The sequence below is a fragment of the Carcharodon carcharias genome, chromosome 12 (genome assembly GCF_017639515.1).
Source record: "Carcharodon carcharias isolate sCarCar2 chromosome 12, sCarCar2.pri, whole genome shotgun sequence".
NCBI classification, from domain to species: Eukaryota; Metazoa; Chordata; class Chondrichthyes; order Lamniformes; family Lamnidae; genus Carcharodon; species Carcharodon carcharias.
Window position 1 is genome coordinate 75,099,677 of NC_054478.1, and position 23,748 is coordinate 75,123,424.

Sequence of the window (23,748 nt, forward strand, 5' to 3'; positions counted from 1 at the left end):
AATGCTTACTAGCACATGCTGTGCTTCCATGGTTTCAAAAACATGGGCCAGAATTTTTGGCTTGGCGAGTGGGCCATAAAATGACGTGGGGTGACGTCGGGCATGCATCCCAACATCACCGCGTGTCATTTAGATTTTAAGTTTGGCGGGTGCGCAGCCGACTTGGCTGCGCACCCACCAACTGTCAAAGGTCTATTAAGGCCATTTAAAAACTAATTAAATGAATAAACTGAGCTGCCTGTCCAACCTTAAGGTTGGCGGGCAGGCAAAGAACCCAGGCGGCCTTCACAATTTTCATGGAACCTCATCGACAGGCGGGATGAGGTTTCATGAAGGGTTTATAAATTGAATAAAATTTTTAAAAAAAATTTATTGACATGTCCCAGTTCATGTTAAGACATGAGGGGACATGTCTTAAATTTTATTCTTTTCTTTATTCAGCTTTTTAAAACTTAAACTAATCTCCCTGAGGCACAGAGGTGCCTCAGGGAAATTTCTGTGCTCTTTTGTGCGCATGCACGAAAGAGCACAAGCCCTGACTTAGGGAATCCCCCCCACCGCCCGCACAGGAAGCGCTCAGCGCTTCCGGGCTCATGACACGCTGGGCAGGCCTTAATTAGCCCACCCACGTAAAATGGCGGTGTGGACCCAATCAGGGGCGCCGATTGGATTTGCGTCCGCCCCCACACAACCCCCGCAACGCGGGGCGGGGGAATTATCTCCATGGAGAATCAAGATGGAGGTGTCTCTGAAGAGAGTTAAAAAATATTTAACATTGAAAAATCCATAGCTGCCAGGCCGTCATTGTGGAAGGGCACTTAAGGACCTCATCCTGTTGCCATTGCTAACCGCCATGTGGGGAACCCGAAAAGTAAACCCTATCGGGGTTGCTTGCAGGCTTCTGGGATTTGTGGGGGTGCGGGGTGGCGATGTCCCATGTTGACCTGGCATTGGGAAGTGTGGTGCCCACTGAGAGCCACCTCCCTGCCCTTGCTGCTGAGTCCCCTCCCCTTTTTTTAAATGTCCCTATGATTTTTCTCCAGGATTGCACACAGCAGTGTCCTGGAGATTGATCTTCAATTCCTGGAGACTCCAGGCCAGTCTTGGAGGGTTAGCAACCCTACATCTGTTACAATTAGGAGTTTCATATGGTAACATGACCCAGGGCTATAACACTAAATGCCTGTGTATGCAATCACATATGCTTCTCCAGTCTACAAGAAGCAAAACTGATGACATCAACATGCAACAGGACCAAATGAAGAAATCAAGAAGTTGGTTTCTTTTCCAAATCACATGTGGCTGAACAGGTGAGTAAATGCTGAATTTTAATGTTTTCCATATTGCTTCCCCTAACATATAAAGCAAACGACACTATCTCAGTTAACAAGCTCATTTTTATTTCTTCCTGCCACTTTTTCTCTCAATCTGACTGCTCTGCCTTAAACATGGAAGAATATATTCTCTCCCTGTCTCCCTTATCAGCCTCCCAAGTCTTAACAGGACATTGGTGCATAACCTCTGCTCCCTTGGATGTCGTACCTAAAGGGTACCCCAAAGATACTCTGGAGAACCACCCCCCCCCCAACCACTTCCCTCCTCCCAGAAGTTACCACATAAAGATTGCATGGCAATTGCCTGGGAAGTTCAAATTTCTGTAGGGCAATTGCCCTGCAATGGGAAGCATCCAATACTATTACTTAAATCTCAAACTTGGTTCCAACTGTTTTAAAATAATAGTTACCCAGAAAAAGTTAGAAGAATTAAAACACTTAAGGCTTCTTGGTAACTACTGTATTGACCACCTACCCCACCCCCCGCGCACAACCCCCCGACCCTCCAGCAACCCCCGCAACCTGCAACTACATTTCCCACATCACCACAACCCTCCCGACTACCCCAACCGACCCTCCACGTGACCACTCCAACTACCCCCGACCCCCCCCACGATGACCACACAATCCCCATCCTACCCACTTACCTTATGCATTTACCTTCTCCCTGGCTTCTCAAAGTGGCTGGACCTTTAAACTTACCTGCTTTATGGCAGCTAGTGCTGTATAAAGGGGGCATGGCTTCCTTACCTTCAAATTTTATCTTCAACGCCTGTGCAGCAGCCACTCCTACCATCTTCGATTCAGCTGCCCTCGGCACAAGGCCTTGGCAACCTCCTCAGTGAGAAGCCACTCCTACCAATACTGTCATGGACAGATGCATCTGCAACAGGTAGATGGATGAGGGCGATATCAAGTAAACTTTTCCCTCTTATTGGTTCCCTTACCACCTGCCACAGACACAGTCTAGCAGGCATGTCCTTCAGGATTTGGCCAGCTCAGTCAGTAATGATGCTGCTGAGCCACTCTTGGTGATGGGCATTAAAGTCTCCCACCCAGAGTACATTCTGTGCCCTTGCTACCCTCAGTACTTCAGGAGTACCAATTCATCACCTGAGAGAGGACAGCAGATGGTAATCAGTAGGACATTTCCTTGCCATGTTTGACATGATGCCATGACACTTCATGGGGTCAAGAGTCAAATGCTGAGGACTCCCACAGCAACTCCTGCCCGACTGTATCTCACTGTGCTATCAAGCGGTACTTACCAGCATTAACCGGCTCACTGATGCTCAGTTTGTGTTCCATCAGGATCACTCCACTCCTGAACTCATTACAGCCTTGGTCCAATCATGGACAAATGAGCTGAACTCAAGAGTGACTGCCCTTGACATCAAGGCAGTATTTGACCAAGTGTGGCATCAAGCAGTCCTAGCAATGTTGAATTCATTTGGAATTAGGGGGAAAACTATCCACTGATTGGAGTCATAACTAGCACAAGGGAAGATGATTTTAGTTGGTGGAGGTCAATCATCTCAGCTGCAGGACATTGCTGTAGGAGTTCCTCTGGGCAGTGTCCTAGCCCCAAACATCTTCATCAATTTCCTTACATCTATCATAATGTCAGAAGTGGGGAAGCTTGCTCATGATTGCGCAGCCTTCAGTCCCATTTGCGACGCCTCAGATGCTGAAGCAGTACGTGTCCATGTGCAGCAAGACCTGGACAATATTCAGGTTCAGGCTGATAAGTGACAAACAACATTTGCACCAAGTGCCAGATAATGACCATCTGAACAAGAGGTAATCCAACCATCTCCCCTTGATATTCGTTGGTTTTACCATTGCTGAATCCCCCACCAAGAACATCCTGGGGGTTACCATTGACCAGAAACTGAACTGGACCAGCTATCTAAATACTGTGGCTACAAGAGCAGACCAGAAGCTGGGAATTCTGTGGAGAGTAACTCACCTCCGGCACCCTAAAGCCTGTCCACCAGCTACAAGGCACAAGTTGGGAATGTGGTGATGGAATACTCTCCACTTGCCTGGATGAGTTTAGCTCCATCAGCACTCAAGAAGCTTGTCATCATCCAGGACAAAGCAGCCTCCTTGATTGGCACTCCATCCATCGCCTTAAACATTCACTCCCTCCTCCACTGACGCACAACAGCAGCAATATGTACTATCTACAAGATGCACTGCAACAACTAACTAAGCCTCTTTTGCAAGAGATAATCTCCTGGAACTCACTACCCATAAGTAGAGGCAGAAACAATCAAGAATTTAAAAAGGAAATTTGATGGGCACTTGAAGGAAATAACCTTCCAGGGCTATCGGGACCAACTGAAGGAGAGAGAGTGGAACTGACTGGATTGCTCCATGGGGAGCAGGCGCTCGATGGGCTAAATGGCCTCCTTCTGTGCCGTAAATGACTATAATTAAACCCTACTGAACCCACCTAGACAGGACAAGGGCAGCAGATGCATGGGAACACCACCACCTACAAGTTTCCCTCCAAGCCACACACCATTATGACTTGGAATTATATCATCGTTCCTTCATTGTCTCTGTGGCATAATCCTGGAATTTCCTTCCTACAGCACTGTGGGTGTACCTGCACCACATGGACTGCAGTGGTTCAAAAAGGCAGCTCCTCACCACCTTCTCGAGGGCAGTTAAAGGCAAAAACACTGTCCTTGCCAGTGGTACTGACATCCCATGAAAGTATATATATAAGGAAATGCTCCTTATAGTTGACTGTAAGGATGTGCCTAGTAGGATCTGTTTCAACTTTTTCTTACCTTAACTATGAGCTGCTAATACATAATTAGTTGGTTAACTAAATAGCTTGATTAGCAGTTAAATAGCTGATGTAATTAGCTGTTTTCTGGCAGTTTTTCTTTTAGCAGTTGGGTTTTTATATAAATTAATTCAACATAAATTTGAACTCAGTAGGAAGATATTAATTTTTGAGTCCAACAGAGCGTGAAAGATCAGGTGGCTGGAGTTTAGCCTTAACAGGAATTCAGCCTTGAGATGTTCTTGGATGGGAGTTTCTTCCCCATAATTAATAATTGTGGGAAGTGGCTAGGTAGAGTTCAAGAGCCCCTGAAAGCTGCATCTCTCAGCAGAGATACCAGTAAACCTTACCCTCTGATGAGCAGTTTCCCGGGCTGTCCATGCATACTTGTACCAGGTGCATCACCACATCCCTCCACCTCAGTCTCTGAACCAGCCATGGTACCAAACTATGCTGGTGTTTGGGAGTGATAGAACAACTGGGGCAGGATTTTCAGCTCGGCGTGCGGGCACGCGCCCGACAGGCACGAGTGTGAAATAGCACTCCTGCAACATTTTGGTCGGTGGGCGTGCGTGAGAGTCAGCAGCGCGCCCGCCAACGATTAAGAGGACTATTAAGCACCATAATTAATTCATTAAATTTATTTTTTTGCTGCCTGACCAACCTTACAGTTGGTGGGCGAGCGAATAGGCCAGGCAGCCTTTGCATTTTTTTGACTAAAAAAAAAGCCAATAAATTTTTAAAACTCATATTTCACATGTCCCTGTTCATGTGACAGAATCACATGTGGGGACATATTTTCCTATTTTTAAAATCTTTATTTCTCATGTTAAAAATCTTCAGCTCCCTGAGGTGGCTCTTTGCCTTCAGGGAGCTTTCACTGAGTGTGAGCATGCGCACACTTCAATGCTTGCACTTCTCCCGCCCTCACCCAGGTAGCCCTGAGGTTATCAGCGCAAGTTTCACGCCGGCTAGCTGTTAATTCGCCAGCCAGCTTGAAATTGCAGTCGGGGCCTGATTGTGGGTGGCAGACTGTTGCACACCCGCCCAACAAGGGGAAAATCCTCCCCATGATGGTGCCTCTTCAAAAGCACTGCTGCTCTCAAGTGTCTTCTTTGGGGGTTGTTGTGGGTGTTCAGAAGGATACAGTGAAAAGATTGATGGAGAAGAGTTGATATGGCATTGGGAGTCTGCGCAATTGTAGAATACACGCATCACAATGAATATGAATTTTTCCAGTTCAGTAAAAAACTTAGCCTCAAAATGGCTGATTCACAGAACTCTGGCAGATTAACATTTCTCTAGCTGCAGGTCTAGCTACCCTGGTGTTTTGAGGCAAGAACTAGGCCATTCAAGGGCAATGACAGGAAGCATTTCTTCACAGAAAGAGTTGTGGAAATAATGAATTTTCTACCCCCCCACTCCCCGCCGAAGATCAATCGTGGCTAGTTTGAAGATGTTACAACCCTGGTTGATAGATCATTTGTTAGGTAAGGCTACTATGGAACCAAGGCCAGTAAATAGAGTTGAGACCCATATCAGCCATGATCTAGTTGAATGGTGGACAAGCATGAGAGACTGAATAGCCTACACCTATTCCTTGGTTTCTAAAATTCAGATTTACAAGAAGCAAAGCAAGTAGGGAATTTGTACTCTTGAAACTATGAAGAAAATTAGTCCTGCTGAAAGTTTAAACGAGATTCGAGAAAAATTGGAGGCAGCAAAAAAAACCTAGGGAAATTTTTTCCCCCTGTTGGGGGGTAAGTGCAGGAGCGGGCACAGGCAGACGCGCCTCTGATCGGTGACCCCAATTGGGGGCGTGCCACCATTTCACGTGGGCAGGCCAATTAAGGCCCGCTGAGCGTGACATCTGCCAGGAAGCACTATGCGCTCCCTGTGTGGGCGGGAGGGGGTTCCCTCAGCCAGGAGTGTGCTCTTTCGCGCATGTGTGTGAAAAAGTGCACAGATCTCCCTGAAGCTAAGTGCTGCCTCAGGGAGATCAGCTCCAATTTAAAACTTTTAATAAACATGTTTAAAAATTTTCCCTGTCATGTCATCTCATGTGACATGTCCATAAGTTTTATTGAAACTTTTTAAAAAATTTAAATACCCTCATGAAACCTCATCCCACCCATGGATGAGGTTTCATGTTTTTTCCAAAGCCCGCCAGGGCTCCCGGCCTGCCCACCAACCTTAAGGTTGGACAGGCAGGTCCATTAACTATCTTAATTAGTTTTTCAATGGCCTCAATAGGACGTGGACAGGTCAGAGGGTGCACAGCTGACTCGGCTGTGCCCCCCACCGACCTGAAAATCGAAATGACGTGGGGTGACATCGGGAGCGCCACCCGACATCATCTTGCATCATTTTATGCATCAGCGAGCAGGCCCCACCCCTGCTCACCGACCAGAAGATCCTACCCCTAATATATCAAATTCCACAGGATCCCATTGATAAAGGGCTTTTTTATGGCTCTACAACTGGACTAGATGGGTTGTACCTACAAATATAGTCAGGAGTTTTTTTTTAAAAATGTACGCACTCACTAAGGTGACTAAGCCACATAAATATATGATTAGCTGCATGTCACTCAGTTATGGAGGAGACCCAGGCCCAGTTCCTTTGCTTCTAGAATGTTGTTTTGTTCAAAAGAGAAAACATCAGGTGATTAAACCTCCAAGAGTACATCCAACCAGGGTGGGCAACCTTAATTTGGATACATTCTCCATTGGCACTTAAAGCAGCATAATATGATTGGAATAAACACTTTCAGAAATGTGAATACCATTTGTGAGTTAATGATTCTTATATCAAAGCCCTTAGTGACTATGATATTATACTATATTTTACAGGTAAGGGGAGCATTGCAAAGCACTTAAGCCAGCATTCACAATTTGCCCAAAATGTGTACAGGATCTGTAGACCAGATTTACATTTCTCAGCTGACCCTATTATTTCAGATTTCCAGTATCTGCAGTATTTTGCTTTTATCCTATTATAATCATGATGTAAATGTTAACACTCTTGTTCCTGTTGTGATATGAGAAACTAAGCAGCAATAATAGTAATTGTTTATGTTGCTAATGAAAGAAACACTAATATCAAACCTTCAGTTGGTGATAAGATGAATTTTATAAACTCTATGGGGAGGATTTTCCCCTTGTCGGGCACATGCAGCAGGCGGGTCTGGGAGAGGCCGCGAAATGGTCCGCCACCTGCGAACAAAACCCGATTGCGATTTCACGCTGGCTGGCCAATTAACAACCAGCCAGCGTGAAATGCGCGCTGAGAGCATCAGCGCTGCCAGTGTGGGGGCAGGAGGAGTGCGAGCGCTGAAGTTTGCACATGCACGGGGGTGCACTCACTGAAAGCTCCCTGAAGGCACAGAGCTGCCTCAGGGAGCTGAGGGATTTAAAAATGAAATATAAAGATTTGAAAAATAAGGAAAACATGTCCCCACATGTGACTCTGTCACATGAACAGGGATATGTTGAAAATGAGTTTAAATTTTTTTAATTGCTTTGCTATTCATCCTGTCCCTGGATGAGGTTTCGCAAAAAAATGCAAAAGCCGCCAGGCCTATTTGCCTGCCTACTTACCAACCATAAGGTTGCATGGGCAGTGAAAAATTCAACATAATTACCAATTTAAGGGCCTTAATAGGCCTCTTAATTGTCGGCAGGTGCTCGCCCGACATCATTGTGCCCGCACGCTGAACTGAAAATCCTGCCCTATAAAAATATGAGTATTTTCAAAGCATAACATATTCTGGGAATTTGGATGACTGCACAAACCATCCAAACCTCATTCATATGGTTCTTGGCAACATTTACTCTCATCCCCACGATATATATTACAAATTTGTAAGGGAATCAAAATCATTTTCTTGATGGAGTTGATGAATTAAAAAGTTGCCTTGGAGTTGAGTTGAACTATAAAGTTAATTTTACATAAATAATAATTGATATAATTGATTAAAATATGCTTCATTCAGCAATTTTGGACTTGAAAGCCAAATTTGCATGCAGTTAATGAATTTGAACTGAAGATGAGACATCACCCTCCACAAGCCATTGACTTATGCCCACATCCTGCCTATAATTGCCAGTATATTTATATTGAATTCTGGTGTTTGTATAGAGGAGACTCCACTGAAAGCAGTTTTCTTATAATCAGAGGCAGAAATATGTAAATTGTTAGCAGATTCAGTTCTGAAAGTAATAATGTGCTGGTATGGTGCAATGGTCAAGTAACTTGCAAGAAGTAATTGTTTGCTTATGGTGGAAGGTGTAATAATACAATTATGGGTTACATGAAGTCATTGAGTGCATTTGGTACTAAGTAAAAACAAAAACAAAAACTGTCCTTAAACATTCTTTTCTTCAGCAAATATCTGTAATTTGAATATGGTACTCGTTTTTTTTCTGTTTTTGGAATGAGGTGTTAACAACTATTTGTTTGAGATTAAAATGGGTATTCAAGATCCAGTGGCACAGATCCTCCTGGGCCAGGATTTCCCGGTCGGCAAGTTTGGGGGGGGGGGGGGGGGGGGGGGGGCGCTTGCCGACGCGTAAAATGACGTGGGATGACGTTGGGTGGAACTCCAGCTGTGCGCCCATCGACCTATCAATGGCCAATTGAGGCCATTAAAAAACTCATTCAACTACTTCAGGGACCTGAAGCTTGGCCTAAATAGCCAAGTGGTTATAGTACTGGGTTTGTAACCCCAAGATTGAGAGTTCAAATCTCACAATGGCAAACTATGAAATAATGTAACTTCATCTGAAACAGATGGAAACGGGTTTGTACTTGAAAGAGTTACATCTTGGGCTTGGCCTAAGTAGCCAAGTGGTTATGGTACTGGGTTTGTAACCCCAAGATCAAGAGTTCAAATCTCACAATGGCAAACTATGAAACAATGTAACTTCATCTGAAATGACAGATGGAAACATGTTTGTACTCAAAAGAGTTACTTCAGGGACCTGAAGCTTGGCCTAAATAGCCAAGTGGTTATGGTACTGGGCTTGTAACCCCAAGATCAAGAGTTCAAATCTCACAATGGCAAACTATGAAACAATGTATCTTCATCTGAAACAGATGGAAACGTGCTTGTACTTGAAAGAGTTACTTTTTGGACCTGGCTTGGCCTAAATAGCCAAGTGGTTATGGTACTGGGTTTGTAACCCCAAGATCAAGAGTTCAAATCTCACAATGGCAAACTATGAAACAATGTAACTTCATCTGAAACAGATGGAAACAGGTTTGTACTCGAAAGAGTTACTGGGTTTGTAACCCCAAGATCAAGAGTTCAAATCTCACAATGGCAAACTATGAAACAATGTAACTTCATCTGAAACAGATGGAAATGGGTTTGTACTTGAAAGAGTTACTTCATGGACCTGCCTGTCCAACCTTAAGTTGGTGGGCTTCAGAAAAATCATGAAACCTCATCCACAGGCGGGATGAGGTTTCATATGGGTTTTAAAAAATTTAACAGAAGTTTAATTAAAAGTGATGGACATGTCCCGACTCATGTGACAGTGTCACCTGAGGGAACATGTCAGGGAAATTTTATTTCTCTACATTTACCATTTTTGAATTTAGAGCCGATCTCCCTGAGGCAGCATTTAGCCTCAGGGAGATGAGTGCGCTCTTTTGCGCAAATGCGTGAAAGAGCACACTCTCAGCTGAGGGAATCCCCCCTCCGCCTGCACAGGGAGCACATAGCGTTTCCTGGCGGACATCACGCTAGGCGGGCCTTATTTGGCCCACCTACATAAAATGGCGGCACGCCCGAGGCATGCCCACATGTGCCCACTCCTTAACTTTCCCCCCATTCTGCCCATATAAATGTTAGTCATTCATTTTAATTTACTTTTCAATTTTGGGGGCAGAAATTCATGAGCATTCCCAAGGTGTCAATTTTCTTTCTTTGTTGAAGTTTGAATGCTCCTAGTTCACTTTCTCTGTTTAGTTTAAAGGAGATAACTATTGCTGGTAAGTTAAGGGCTTCTTATGTAGCTACTAGGCTTTACTTTTAATAGATTTCCTCTGACACAGAGCAATCTTTGGTTAAGAGCTTCTCTGCAAAGCCCAAGAGACCAACATGTCATCCAAATGGAAGTGAAATGGACAATGTCTGCTAAAGGAGATGCTTGTGGACAGTGTTCACCAGCTGCTTATAGATTTTTAAATACAATTTATTTTCAGAGGTTTGGTTTAGAGCCAAATCAGCCTTTTCATTGGTGGGCTTTATTGCAACCATTAAAAACACAAAAATGGCTCCTGAGCTTTCTTGGAAAAAATATATTCTGCAATCAATATTGTCTAGCAAAGGAGTTCTGAAGGATCACCTTCCTGATGCTATTATGTCTTCGTATTCAGCTGTATGAAATATCGTCTCCTGGGTACTGTGGAGGACCATTCAAATATTGATTACTCTGCACTCAAGGTAGTCCATTAAACAGGAAGTCTGTGCGCTGCACAAGGGGTTTAGCTCCTCCTATTGATATATTTTACCTATAACAGTAATCTTCTTCACTGTGACTACACTTTGAAGATTGTCAAAATAGATAAATACAAATGTTTATTTTGCAGGACCTTTCAGAAATGATGGATTAAAAGTATCTGATGTGATGCCCATAATGAAGGAAAAAGTTGCCTTTGTATCAGGTGGGTAAATTGCAATATGAACCATTAGAGAAGTTAAGGTCAGGCTCAGCTGATGATTTAGCTCTTCTACACAGTGACTAAATTATACAGAGCAGGAATGTCTCGGGTTTGATTTAGTTGATTTCAGCTATGTGGCGGTCAGTGGTAAAAATGGCATCCATGTCTGTGGAGGAAGAAAGGTCGTACAGGATGCTCACTCTGGATTGCTATCTAGCAAGTCCAGTTAAGCATGTAAGCATCAGGTGAGGTCAGGAGTGGCCTTATGGTTATAATGCTCCTTCTAATTGAATAACTTGATAAAGTGCCACATGAAAGGTTATTGTGGAAAATAAAAGTTTATGGTGTAGGGGATAACATATTGGTATGCATAGAAGATTGGCTAGCTAACAGAAAGCAGAGAGTTGGCATAAATGGGTCTTTTTTCTGGTTGGCAGGATGTGACGAGTGGTCTTCCACAGGGATCAGTACTGGGGCCTCAACTTTTTACAAATAATTAAATGACTTAGATGAAGGGACCGAAGTAATGGTTGCTAAATTTGCTGATGAAACTAAGATAGGTAGGAAAGTAAATTATGAAGAGGACATAAGGAGGCTACAAAGTGACATAAGAAGGTTAAGTGAGGGGACAAAGATCTGGCAAATGGAGTATTATGTGGGCAAATGTGAAATTGTTCATTTTAGCAGGAAGAATAAAAAAGAAGCTTATTATCTAAATGGTGAGAGATTGCAGAGCTCTGAAGTTCAGAGGGATCTGGGTGTCCTGGTGTATGAATCACAAAAGGCTGGTATGTAGTCACAGCAGATACTTAGGAAAGCTAATAGAATGTTATCATTTATTGTGACGGGAATTGATTACAGAAGTAGGGAGGCAATGCTTCAGTTGTATGGGGCATTGGTGAGACCACGTCAGGAGTATTGTGTACAATACAGGTCTCCTTATTTAAGGAAAGATGTAAATGTGTTAGAAGTAGTTCAGAGAATGTTTACTAGACTAATACCAAGAAAGGGCAGGTTGTCATTTTAGGAAAGGCTGGACAGGTCAGGCTTGTATCCACTGGAACTTAGAAGAGTAAGCGGTAACTTATTTGAAATCTTTAAGATTCTGAGGGGTCTTGACATGGTGGATGTGGAGAGGATGTTTCCCCTTGTGGGAGAATCTAGAAATAGTGGCCACTTTAGGAATAAGGGGCGTACATTTAAGACAGGGATGAGGAAACATTTTTTCTCTCAGAGGGTTGTGAGTCTTTGGAACTCTCTTCCTCAAAGGGTGATGGAAGCAGAGTCTTTGAATATTTTTAAGACAGAGCTAGATAGTTTCTTGATTAACAAAGGGGTGAAAGGTTATTGGGTGTAGGCAGGAATGTGGGGTTGAGAATATATACAGATCAGCCATAATCTTATTGAATAGTGGAGCAGGCTTGAGGGGCCGAGTGGCCTACTCCTGTTCCTAATTTGTATGTTAGTATGTAACTTGCCAATGCTCACTGACAATTTGCAGTGTCAGGTGTTTGGCACATCTAAATGTACCTCTTAAAGAGTCAACGCTTTCAGGAAAGAAGCAAAGAAAATTGGAAAAATAATATTTCAAGTACCTCATTCAAAAAATGTTGATAATTTAGCTATTAATGCTTTGTTTTTCTATATAAAAGATGATAAAGTAGGCTTATGATTTATCATCAACATGGAACTTAAACTGCACTTTCACCCATCAGTGTACAGGTCCAATACCCAAAATTCAGCTGAACAAAAACCAGGAATGCCCAAAACTGGACATATTTGTAATAGAGAACTTAAAGTTTGAGCCACTGCACACTGGTTTTTGTCTGCTTGAATAATGCTTGCTCAGACTTGAACAGGAGCAGCTATGCTAAAAAGCATGACATGCGGTTTAGGTCATCTTGAGGTAATCTTCACCCATGATTGTCCATAAAGAAAACAATGAGTCAATTTGAGTACCGAACATTTTTGAAATGATGCACTGGTCAGGCACTGTACAGGTTGGACACCCAAAATCTGGGAAAATACAAACCCGACATGGTCTCAGTTCCAAGGGTACCAGGGTATCAGGGTCTGTTTCTACTGAGAATCAACCTAATTGTCCTCAGTGCTCCTAACTACATATTCATCGTGGAGTCCTAGCATTAAATCCTTCTAGAGATAAGTCAATTCTAAGGAGGGGAAGGAAACCCCAGCTACTTGAATTGCTAATGGTGTAAGGCAGCCATTTTGTGTCAGTAACAATATCCCTTATTGCAATGCCGAGGTTGCCGTGTCTCCCATGCATTAAGCCTGTAACTTTAAACACTCTACAGCCGAGGTATTTCTATCTATAATTTAGCAAGGGAGGATCCAGCTTTTTGACCCTGAGAGAATGTGGATCCGAAAAAGGAATAGCATTGCTGAGGATGCAGGATGAATTATTCCTATCTGGGTCTGCAAAGGGAGGCATAGGTTTCAATTGGCAAGAGCCGGAGTTCACTTGTGGCATCTGTTCAGCCTGACATCTTTGCAGAGCAAAGAAATAGATGGAGGTCTAAGGGAGATACCATTGTTTCTGAAGTCCAGTACACAAAAAATAAATGTGGAAAAAATTAAAATAAATTCTTCTTCAACTGTAAAACTATATAGAGTTACTTAGGGCTTACATATTGAAAAATATAATTTCATTGCAGGAGGACGTGATAAGAGAGGTGGCCCAATTCTAACTTTCCCAGCACGGAGTAATCACGATAGAATAAAACAAGAGGATCTCCGGCAGCTTGTCACATATTTAGCAAGTGTACCCAGGTAGAGTACCCACGTTGTGTTTGAAACATTTTAATGACAAACCTAATGGTGGAAGTAGTTCTTAGAAATGCAATAATCATCCTGTATTTTCTGTGTAAAATATTATTCAAATACATTTGGAATTCAATACATATTTTGCAAATACAGAACCAGCAGCACAACCTGTAAGGTTTTATAGAGCATTTTTAAAGTGTTTATGTGCAGGAACTAATCTTTGAACAAATTACTCACACGTAATTATGGCAGCAGGTGACAGTTCTTTCTCCTGTGCATTGCTGTTTTGGATATGGTTTATAGTCATAAACGCAAGGGGCAGAGTGGCCGTTGCCTTTACCCTCCATTAATTTTCATTTGCCAATATTTTTAAATTTTGTGTACACATCAAAGTTCATTCCATTTTATCTGTGTGGATCAGGAAAATAAACACTTTGAGGAATGAAGATTCATAAAAATTATGCAAGTAGGAATAGTGGAAAGGTGTGGTGGTAGTGGTTTGATTACTTTATTGAACTTGTTGTTTTTTGAAAAAATATACTTTATTCATAAAACATCTGAAAGAACATTACAAAACAGTTCTAAATGACCAGCATAAAAAGTGCAATCAGATTCAACATTTTATACATGGATCACGAGGTGCATCAATATAATCAAAAACAGTCATTTCAATATGGTCATTACAGACGTTCAGACAGTACAATAGTTTTGGAGTTATCGACATACATCATGTTGCACTCTGAGATGCTTCAATACAATTATAATACATTTAGTATTCACTATGTACATTCATTGTGATTTGTAGAGCCCGAGGGGTCTATACGATTCCCAGCCTCTCTATGGCAGGAAGGTCTTAGAAAGTGACCTTTCCCATTTGCGACCTTTCCCCATTGTGCCATTGCGGCGGCTACCCAAAGTTTTAGTGCATCCCTCAGCATGTAGTCCTGGACCTTGGAATGTGCTAGTCTCCAACACTCGATCAGGGTCAACTCTTTGCACTGGAAGACCAACAAGCTTCGGGCAGACCAAAGAGCATCTTTCACCAAGTTGATGATCCTCCAGCTACAGTTGATGTTTGTCTCGGTGTGTGTCCCTGTGAACAGCCTGTAGAGCACAGAGTCCTGTGTCAAAGCACTGTTCGGGATGAACCTCGACAGAAACCACTGCATCTCTCTCAAGACCTTCTTTGCAAAGGCACATTCCACAAGGTGAACAATGGTCTGTTCCCCACCACAGCCACCTCGAGGGCAATGTGCGGAGGGAGTGAGACTCCTGGCGTGTAGGAAGGATCTGATGGGGATGGCTTTTCTCACCACCATCCAAGCTACATCTTGGCGCTTGTTGGAAAGTTCTGCCGATGAGGCATTCTGCCAGATGACTTTGACAGTTTGCTCGGGGAACCATCCAACAGGATCCACCATCTCCTTTTCCCATAGGGCCTCTAAGACATTACATGCCAACCACTGCTTGATGGACTTGTGGTCAAAGGTGTTTCTCTGCATAAATTTTTCCACAAGGGACAGGTGGTACGGCATGGTCCAACTACTGGGAGCGTTCCACGGCAGCATCCTTCACAACACCAGGGACAGGTAGAATCTCAGCACGTAGTGACATTTGGTGCTTGCGTACCAAGGGTCTATGCACGGCTTGATGCAGCCGCACACAAAGATGGCCATCAGGATGAAGGTGATTTTGGGCATGTTTTTTCCCCCTTTATCTAGAGGCTTGTACATTGTGTCCCTGCAAACGTGATCCATTTTAGACCTCTAGATAAAGCGAAAGATGGCTTGGGTGACCACCAACGCACAGGAGTGAGGATTGGGCCAGAGCTGCGCCACGTACAACAACACTGTGAGTACCTCACACCTAATGACCAGGTTCTTACCTGCAATGGAGAGGGAGCGTCGTGCCCATATGCCCAGTTTTCTTTCCACCATAGCCACTCGCTCCTTCAGGTATCTAAAGCATGCTCCGGTTCCTCCGAACCATATCCCCAGCACCTTCAGGCCGTCTGACCTGACGGTGAAGGGGACAAAGGACCAGTTCCCAAAGAACATGGCCTCGTTCTTGCCACAATTTACCTTGGCTCCCAAGGACTTTATTGAACTTGTTTTTTTTTGGAAAAATAAAATTTGCAGATGACACAAAGCTGGGTGGGAGGTTGAGCTGTGAGGAGGATGCAGAGATGCTTCAGTGTGATTTGGACAAGCTGAGTGAGTGGGCAAATGCATGGCAGATGCAGTATAATGTGGGTGTGAGATTATCCACTTTGGTAGCAAAAACAGGAAGGCAGATTATTATCTGAATGGCCATAAATTGAAAGAGGGGAATGTGCAACGAGACCTGGGTGTCCTCATACACCAGTTGCTGAAGGTAAGCATGCAGGTGCAGCAGGCGGTAAAGAAAGCAAATGGTATGTTGGCCTTCATAGTGAGAGGATTTGAGTACAGGAGCAGGGATGTCTTGCTGCAATTATACAGGGCCTTGGTGAGACCACACCTGGAATATTGTGTGCAGTTTTGGTCTCCTTATCTGAGGAAGGATGTTCTTGCTATAGAGGGAGTGCAGCGAAGATTTACTAGACTGAGTCCAGGGATGGCGGGACTGACCTATGAGGAGAGATTGAGTCAGTTAGAATTATATTCGCTGGAGTTCAGAAGCATGAGGGGGGAATCTCATAGAAACCTATAAAATTCTAACAGGACTAGACAGTGTAGATGCAGGAAGGGTGTTTTCAATGGTAGGGGAGTCCAGAACGAGGGGTCACAGTCTGAGGATTTGGGGTAGACCATTTAGGACTAAAATGAGGAGAGATTTCTTCACCCAGAGAGTGGTGAGCCTGTGGAATTCATTACCACAGAAAGTAGTTGAGACCAAAACATTGTATGTTTTCAAGAAGGAGTTAGATATCGTTCTTGGAATGAAAGGGATCAAAGGATATGGGGGGAAAGCAGGAACCGGCTATTGAGTTGGATGATCAACCATGATCAAGATGAATGGCGGAGAAGGCTTGAAGGGCTGAATGACCTATTCCTGGTCCTATTTTCTATGTTTCTATACTTTATTCATAAAATGTCTGAAAGAACGTGACAAAACATTTCTAAATGGCCATCACAAAAAGTGTAATCATATTCAACTTTTACACATGGAGCATGAGGTGCTTCAATACAATCAATGAATATTACAGTCATTTGAATATGGTCATTTCAGACAGTCAGACAGTGCAATGGTATTGGAATTATTGACATACATCATGTTGCACTCTGTAATGCTTCAATACAATTATGATACATTTAGTATTCACAACATACATTTATTGTGACTCGTATAGCCCAAGGGGTCTATATACCTTTCCCAGCCCCTTGGTGCACTATGGTAGAAATGTCTTAGACAGCGACTTTTCCACATTGTGCCTTTGGGGCGGCTGCCCTAAGCTTTACTGCGTCCCTCAGCACGTAGTCCTGGACATTGGAATGTGCCAGTCTGCAACACTCGGTCAGAGACAACTCTTTGCACTGGAAGACCAATAAGTTTTGGGCAGACCTTTTTTTTTGAAAAATATACTTTATTAATAAAACATCTGAAAGAACATTACAAAACATTTTTAAATCGCCATCAAAAAAAGTGCAATCAGATTCAACTTTTACACATGGATCACAAGGTGCTTCAATACAATCAATGAATATTACAATCATTTCAATATGGTCGTTACAGACAGTCAGACAGTGCAATGGTATTGGGGTTATCAACATACATCATGTTGCACTCTGAGGTGCTTCAATACAATAATAATACATTTAGTATTCACTACATACATTCATTATGAGACGTACAACCCAAGGGGTCTATACCTTTTCCAGCCCATCGGTGCACTATGGCAGGAAGGTCTTAGATGGCGACCTTTCCCCATTGGGCCTTTGTGGCGGCTGCCCCAAGTCTTAGTGCGTCCCTTAGCACATAGTCCTGGACCTTGGATTGTGCTAGTTTGCAAGACTTGGTTGGGGACAACTCTTTGCACTGGAAGACCAACAAGTTTTGGGCAGACCAAATAGCGTCTTTCACCAAGTTGATGATCCTCCAGCTACAGTTGATGTTTGTCTCAGTGTGTGTCCCTGTGAACAGCCTGTAGAGCACAGAGTCCTGTGTCACAGCACTATTCGGGATGAACCTCGACAGAAACCACTGCATCTCTCTCCAGACCATCTTTGCAAAGGCACATTCCACAAGGAGGTGAACAACGGTCTGTTCCCCACCACAGCAACCTCGAGGGCAACATGCAGGGGGAGTGAGACTCCTGGCGTGTTGGAAGGATCTGATGGGGATGGCCTTTCTCATCACCAACCAAGCTACATCTTGGCGCTTGTTGGAAAGTTCTGCCGATGAGGCATTCTGCCAGATGACTTTGACAGTTTGCTCAGGGAACCATCCAACAGGATCTACCATCTACTTTTCCCGCAGGGCCTCAAAGACATTACATGCCAACCACTGCCTGATGGACTTGTGGTCAAAGGTGTTTCTCTGCATAAATTTTTCCACAAGGGACAGGTGGTACAGCACGGTCCAACTACTTGGAGCATTCCGCGGCAGCGTGGCCAGACCCATCCTTTGCAACACCGGGGACAAGTAGAACCTCAGCACGTAGCAACACTTGGTGTTTGTGTACCGAGGGTCTACGCACAGCTTGATGCAGCCATACGCAAAGATGGCCATCAGGATGAGGCAATGTTGGGCATGTTTTTCCCCCCCTTATCTACAGGCTTCTACATCATGTCCCTGCAAACACGATCCATTTTCTGCTCTGTAGTTGGTGATCCACCCTGACTAGACCTGCGCTGTGTCTGGCAGGAAGATGTCTGACAGAACAAAAACAGAATTACCTGGAAAAACTCAGCAGGTCTGGCAACATCAGCGGAGAAGTAAAGAGTTGACGTTTCGAGTCCTCATGACCCTTCAACAGAACTAGGTGAATCCAAGGAAGGGGTGAAATATAAGCTGGTTTAAGGTGTGTGTGGGGGGGAGAGAAGTGGAGGGGGGTGGTGTGGTTGTAGGGACAAACAAGCAGTGATAGAAGCAGATCATCAAAAGATGTCACAGACAACAGAACAAAAGAACACATGTGTTGAAGTTGGTGATATTATCTAAACAAATGTGCTAATTAAGAATGGATGGTAGGGCACTCAAGGTATAGCTCTAGTGGGGATGGGGGGAGCAGAAAAGATTTAAAAATATTTTAAAATAATGGAAATAGGTGGGAAAAGAAAAATCTATATAATTTATTGGAAAAAAAGAGGAAGGGGGAAGAAACAGAAAGGGGGTGGGGATGGAGGAGGGAGCTCAAGACCTAAAGTTGTTGAATTCAATATTCAGTCCAGAAGGCTGTAAAGTGCCTAGTCGGAAGATGAGATTTTGTTCCTCTAGTTTGCGTTGGGCTTCACTGGAACAATGCAGCAAGCCAAGGACAGACATGTGGGCAAGAGAGCAGGGTGGAGTGTTAAAATGGCAAGCAACAGGGAGGTTTGGGTCATTCTTGCGGACAGACCGCAGGTGTTCTGCAAAGCGGTCGCCCAGTTTACGTTTGGTCTCTCCAATGTAGAGGAGACCACATTGGAAACAACGAATGCAGTAGACTAAGTTGGGGGAAATGCAAGTGAAATGCTGTTTCACTTGAAAGGAGTGTTCGGGCCTTTGGACGGTGAGGAGAGAGGAAGTGAAGGGGCAGTTGTTATATCTTTTGCGTGGGCATGGGGTGGTGCCATAGGAGGGGGTTGAGGAGTAGGGGGTGATGGAGGAGTGGACCAGGGTGTCCCGGAGGGAACGATCCCTACGGAATGCCGACGGTGGGGGGTGAAGGGAAGATGTGTTTGGTGGTGGCATCATGCTGGAGTTGGCGGAAATGGCGGAGGATGATCCTTTGAATGCGGAGGCTGGTGAGGTGATAAGTGAGGACAAGGGGGACCCTATCATGTTTCTGGGAGGGAGGAGAAGGCGTGAGGGCGGATGCGTGGGAGATGGGCCGGACACGGTTGAGCGCCCTGTCAACGACTGTAGGTGGAAAACCTCGGTTAAGGAAGAAGGAGGACATGTCAGAGGAACTGTTTTTGAAGGTAGCATCATCAGAACAGATGCGACGGAGGCGAAGGAACTGAGAGAATGGGATGGAGTCCTTACAGGAAGCGGGGTGTGAGGAGCTGTAGTCGAGGTAGCTGTGGGAGTCTGTAGGCTTGTAATGGATATCGGTGGACAGTCTATCACCAGAGATTGAGACAGAGAGGTCAAGGAAGGGAAGGGAAGTGTCAGAGATGGACCACATGAAAATGATGGAGGGGTGGAGATTGGAAGCAAAATTAATAAATTTTTCCAAGTCCCGACGAGAGCATGAAGCAGCACCGAAGTAATCATCAATGTACCGGAGAAAGAGTTGTGGAAGGGGGCCGGAGTAGGACTGGAACAAGGAATGTTCCACATACCCCATAAAGAGACAGGCATAGCTGAGGCCCATGCGGGTACCCATAGCCACACCTGTCTGACAACCTTGCATTACTCAGGGATATGATTGCCTATGTGCAGCACAGGGGTGTGGACACCTGCCTCATCAGCCTGGAGCAGGAGGAGGCCTTTGACAGAATATCACACACCTACATGGTGGATATGCTCTCCAAAATGGGGTTTGGGGAGGGAATCTGCAACTGGATCCAACATCAGTAGCACAGTCTCAATCAATGGGTGGGAATCAGAAAGCTTTCCAATTCAAGCTGGAGTCAGGCAGGGCTGCCCTCTCTCCCCTGTCCTCTTTGTGTGTTGCATAGAGTCCATCAGGAAGGATCCGTGCATAAGAGGAGTGACGATCCCAGACTGTGGAGGCACTCAGGTCAAAGCCTCCCTGTACATGGACGATGTCGCAGTCTTCTGCTTGGATCCACTGTCGGTGCGCAGACCGATCAGCATCTGCGACCAAATCGAACTGGCCTCAGGAGCCTAGGTAAATTATGACAAGAGTTAGGCAATGTTCTTTGGGCAGACCTGTTTTTTTTTGAAAAATATACTTTACTCATAAAATACCTGGAAGAACATTACAAAACATTTCAAAATCACCGTCACAAAAGTACAATCAGATTCAACTTTTACACATGGATCATGAGGTGCACTGAATATTACAATCGTTTCAATATGGTCATTACAGACAATCAGACAATGGTATTGGAGTTATCAACATACATCATGTTGCACTCTGAGGTGCTTCAATACAATTATAATACAACTATTATTCAATGCATACATTCATTTTGAGCTGTACAGCCCGAGGAGCTCTAAACAATTCCCAGCCCCTCGGTGCACTATGGCAGAAAGGTCTTAGACAGTGACCTTTCCCCATTGCGCCTTTGCAGCGTCTGCCCCAAGCTTTAGTGTGTCCCTCAGCATGTAGTCCTGGACCTTGGAACGTGCCAGTCTGCAACACTGGGTCGGGGACAACTCTTTGCGCAGGAAGACCAACAGGTTTTGGGCAGACCAAAGAATGTCTTTCACCGAGTTGATGATCCTCCAGCTGCAGTTGATGTTTGTCTTGGTGTGTGACCCTGGGATCAGCGCATAGAGCACAGAGTCCTGTGTCACAGAACTGTTCGGGATGAACCTCGACAGAAACCACCGCATCTCTCTCCAGATCTTCTTTGCAAAGGCACAATTCACAAGGAGGTGAACAACAGTCTCGTCCCCACCACAGCCACCTCGAGGGCAACGTGCAGAGGGGGTGAGACTCTTGGCGCGTTGGAAAGATCTGACGGGGAGGGCCTTTCTCACCACCAGCCAAGCTACATCTTGGTGCTTGTTGGAAAGTTCTGCCGATGAGGCATTCTGCCAAATGACTTTGACAGTCTACTCGGGGAACCATCACATAGGATCCACCCTCTCCTTTTCCCAAGAAGAAAAGGCAACTTAATGAGCGACTTCTATTTTTCCATTTACACAGGCTGCTAAGCTTGCTGCAATGCATACACATCTTAGTTAACACTAGCTGCCATTAAATGTCATTCCCCAACTCAATTCCTGAAAATGACATTCTTGCGCATGGATAGAAGTTAGGCCCATCAGCCTGTAATTTTGCACCCACATTTGCTCTGGAATCCACAGAAACAGAACTTTGGCCCTAGTGATTCTGACAGTGTAAATTCAAATGTAGCCCATTTGCAAACAGATTATTGTTGGTTTTGACTGATGGTTGTCAATCGATACAAGTGAACCAGGGTACCATCTCCTGATATAAATCCTCACCAGTTTATATAAAAGAGCTGAATTACAACATGAACCAATACTTTATTCTTTCACTGTTATTTTCTTATTTTGATAAACTTTAAGTTGAAGACCTGTCCACTGGTTCAGGTGAACAGTAAAACTCTCATAGTTGTTTGAAGATTAGCAATGCTTTAAATGTTAACAAGGACAGGTTATGAAAGCGGATGTTGGGTGGCAAGGGTGCGGATGGTCACTGAGTTTCGGACAGGAAACCCGGAAGTCAGGGTTTTCCTTTGTGCTGTGAATTTTAACTACATAATATGTGTCTTTTGGCCCAGACAGGTTTCCCACCTGGAAGTCAGCCTGATTGAAAGGTTTAGCTTCCAGTTGGATGTTCAGGCCACATAGCCAGGTAAATCTGATCCATGGTATCCGATTCATCATGGGGGGAGAGAAGGGTGTCTGATCCTGAGGTGGGGGTTCGAGTCTGGACTTTGGAGAGGGTCCAATCACTGACCCTGGGTGGGGATGATCCAATCCTGTTGAGGGGTTCAATTCTCAAATCCGAGGGCCTTTGTATTGGGGGAGGGGGGTGATCTTGGGCATCTGTGGGAAGCATTCCTGCTCCTCCTGATCAGCAAGCAGTCCTGTAAAGGCACTTAGCTTCTCTCGGTTTAGCGTCACCTCCCTCTGCTTCCCCATCCTCCTCTCTCACATCCTGCTCCTCCCGATGGGCTGTCCCTTTCTAGGGCCTCACCCTCCAGGTCCACACCTCCTGAGGGCCATGTTATGGAGAGTGCTGTAAACCACTACAATAATCAAGACCCTTGCAGGAAGTTGTTGGCGGGCATATCCTGACCAATCCTCGCACCAGAATCGCATCTTCAGAAGCCTGGTAGCCTGCTCAATGGTTGCCGTAGTGAGTTGGTGACAGCGACTGTATCACCTCTGTACCTCAGTGTCCATCTTTTCAAGGGATTTCTCCTGTCCCCTAGGATCTACTCACACATTTTGTGGATTAAAGTGAAGACCTGAGGCAGCCTGGACTGCTGAAGGATGGAATCATGCCAGCTGTCAAGGAAATGAGTACACACGTGGAGGAAGCTCTTGCTGTGGTCACAGACCAGTTGGATGTTGAAGGAGTAGAAGGATTTTCTGCTGATGGGACCTCACTGGCCGATTACTGAGTGCTTTGATCGTCACATGGGTGCAATCAATGATAGGCTGCCGCTAGGGGTACCCGGTGATGGAGGTGAAACTCACTGACTGCCCTCTGCCCCTGCAAGGCTTTGTCTGTTGATAAATGAATGTACTGTCCAGCTTTGGCAAAAACGGCAGCCATTTTTAAATTCCATTGAGGTCCACAACTGATCCTTGGAAGGAACGAAAAGCAAAGAGGTTCAAAGCCACAGTGACTTTGACAGCCACTGGCAAAGCATGACAAACAGTGCAGCATCATGCGAGGTCTTTGGTGACGAGAGCAAAGATGTCAGTGATCACCTGCCTGGAGAGTCACAGTCTCCTGCGGCACTGGTTCTCAGTCATCACCAGATAGCTTGTATTTGGTAGTAGATCCTGTGTTGAGGGCATGGCCTCCATTGTCTTCCTGCCCCTCGTTCCTCTGCCATGTCCTCTTACTGCTTTGGGTTCTATCGTTCCAGTATAGGGTGTTGCCCCTCATCACTACTGGGCCCAAAATCTGACAGTTGTGCCCTCAACTGCAGCTTTCCTTTTAGACAAGTACCATCCTATAGTTGGCAGTCCTGCTCCCTGCTCTTCTGCCCCTGCAATGCCAGGGGGGTAATGACCTTGTTTGATGCCCAAGCACTGAGTGCCCACTGTCCTTGCCACCTGCTACCACAGGCACCTTGCTACCAAGTTCCAATTCCCCCTTTGCCCAGCTGACCCTCTTATGGCGTTGGGGTGATGTCC

The 23,748-nt window shown here is 44.8% G+C and overlaps 1 protein-coding gene across 1 annotated transcript in view; it reads left to right on the top strand.

The window, feature by feature from the left end:
- kalrna (kalirin RhoGEF kinase a) overlaps positions 1 to 23,748 on the top strand; it is a 1,007,899-nt gene that overhangs the window by 378,199 nt on the left and 605,952 nt on the right. Inside the window, exons 2-3 of the mRNA XM_041200492.1 lie at positions 10,732 to 10,806; positions 13,479 to 13,593. Coding sequence (XP_041056426.1) covers positions 10,732 to 10,806; positions 13,479 to 13,593 — 190 coding nt within the window. The remainder of the gene's footprint in view (positions 1 to 10,731; positions 10,807 to 13,478; positions 13,594 to 23,748) is intronic.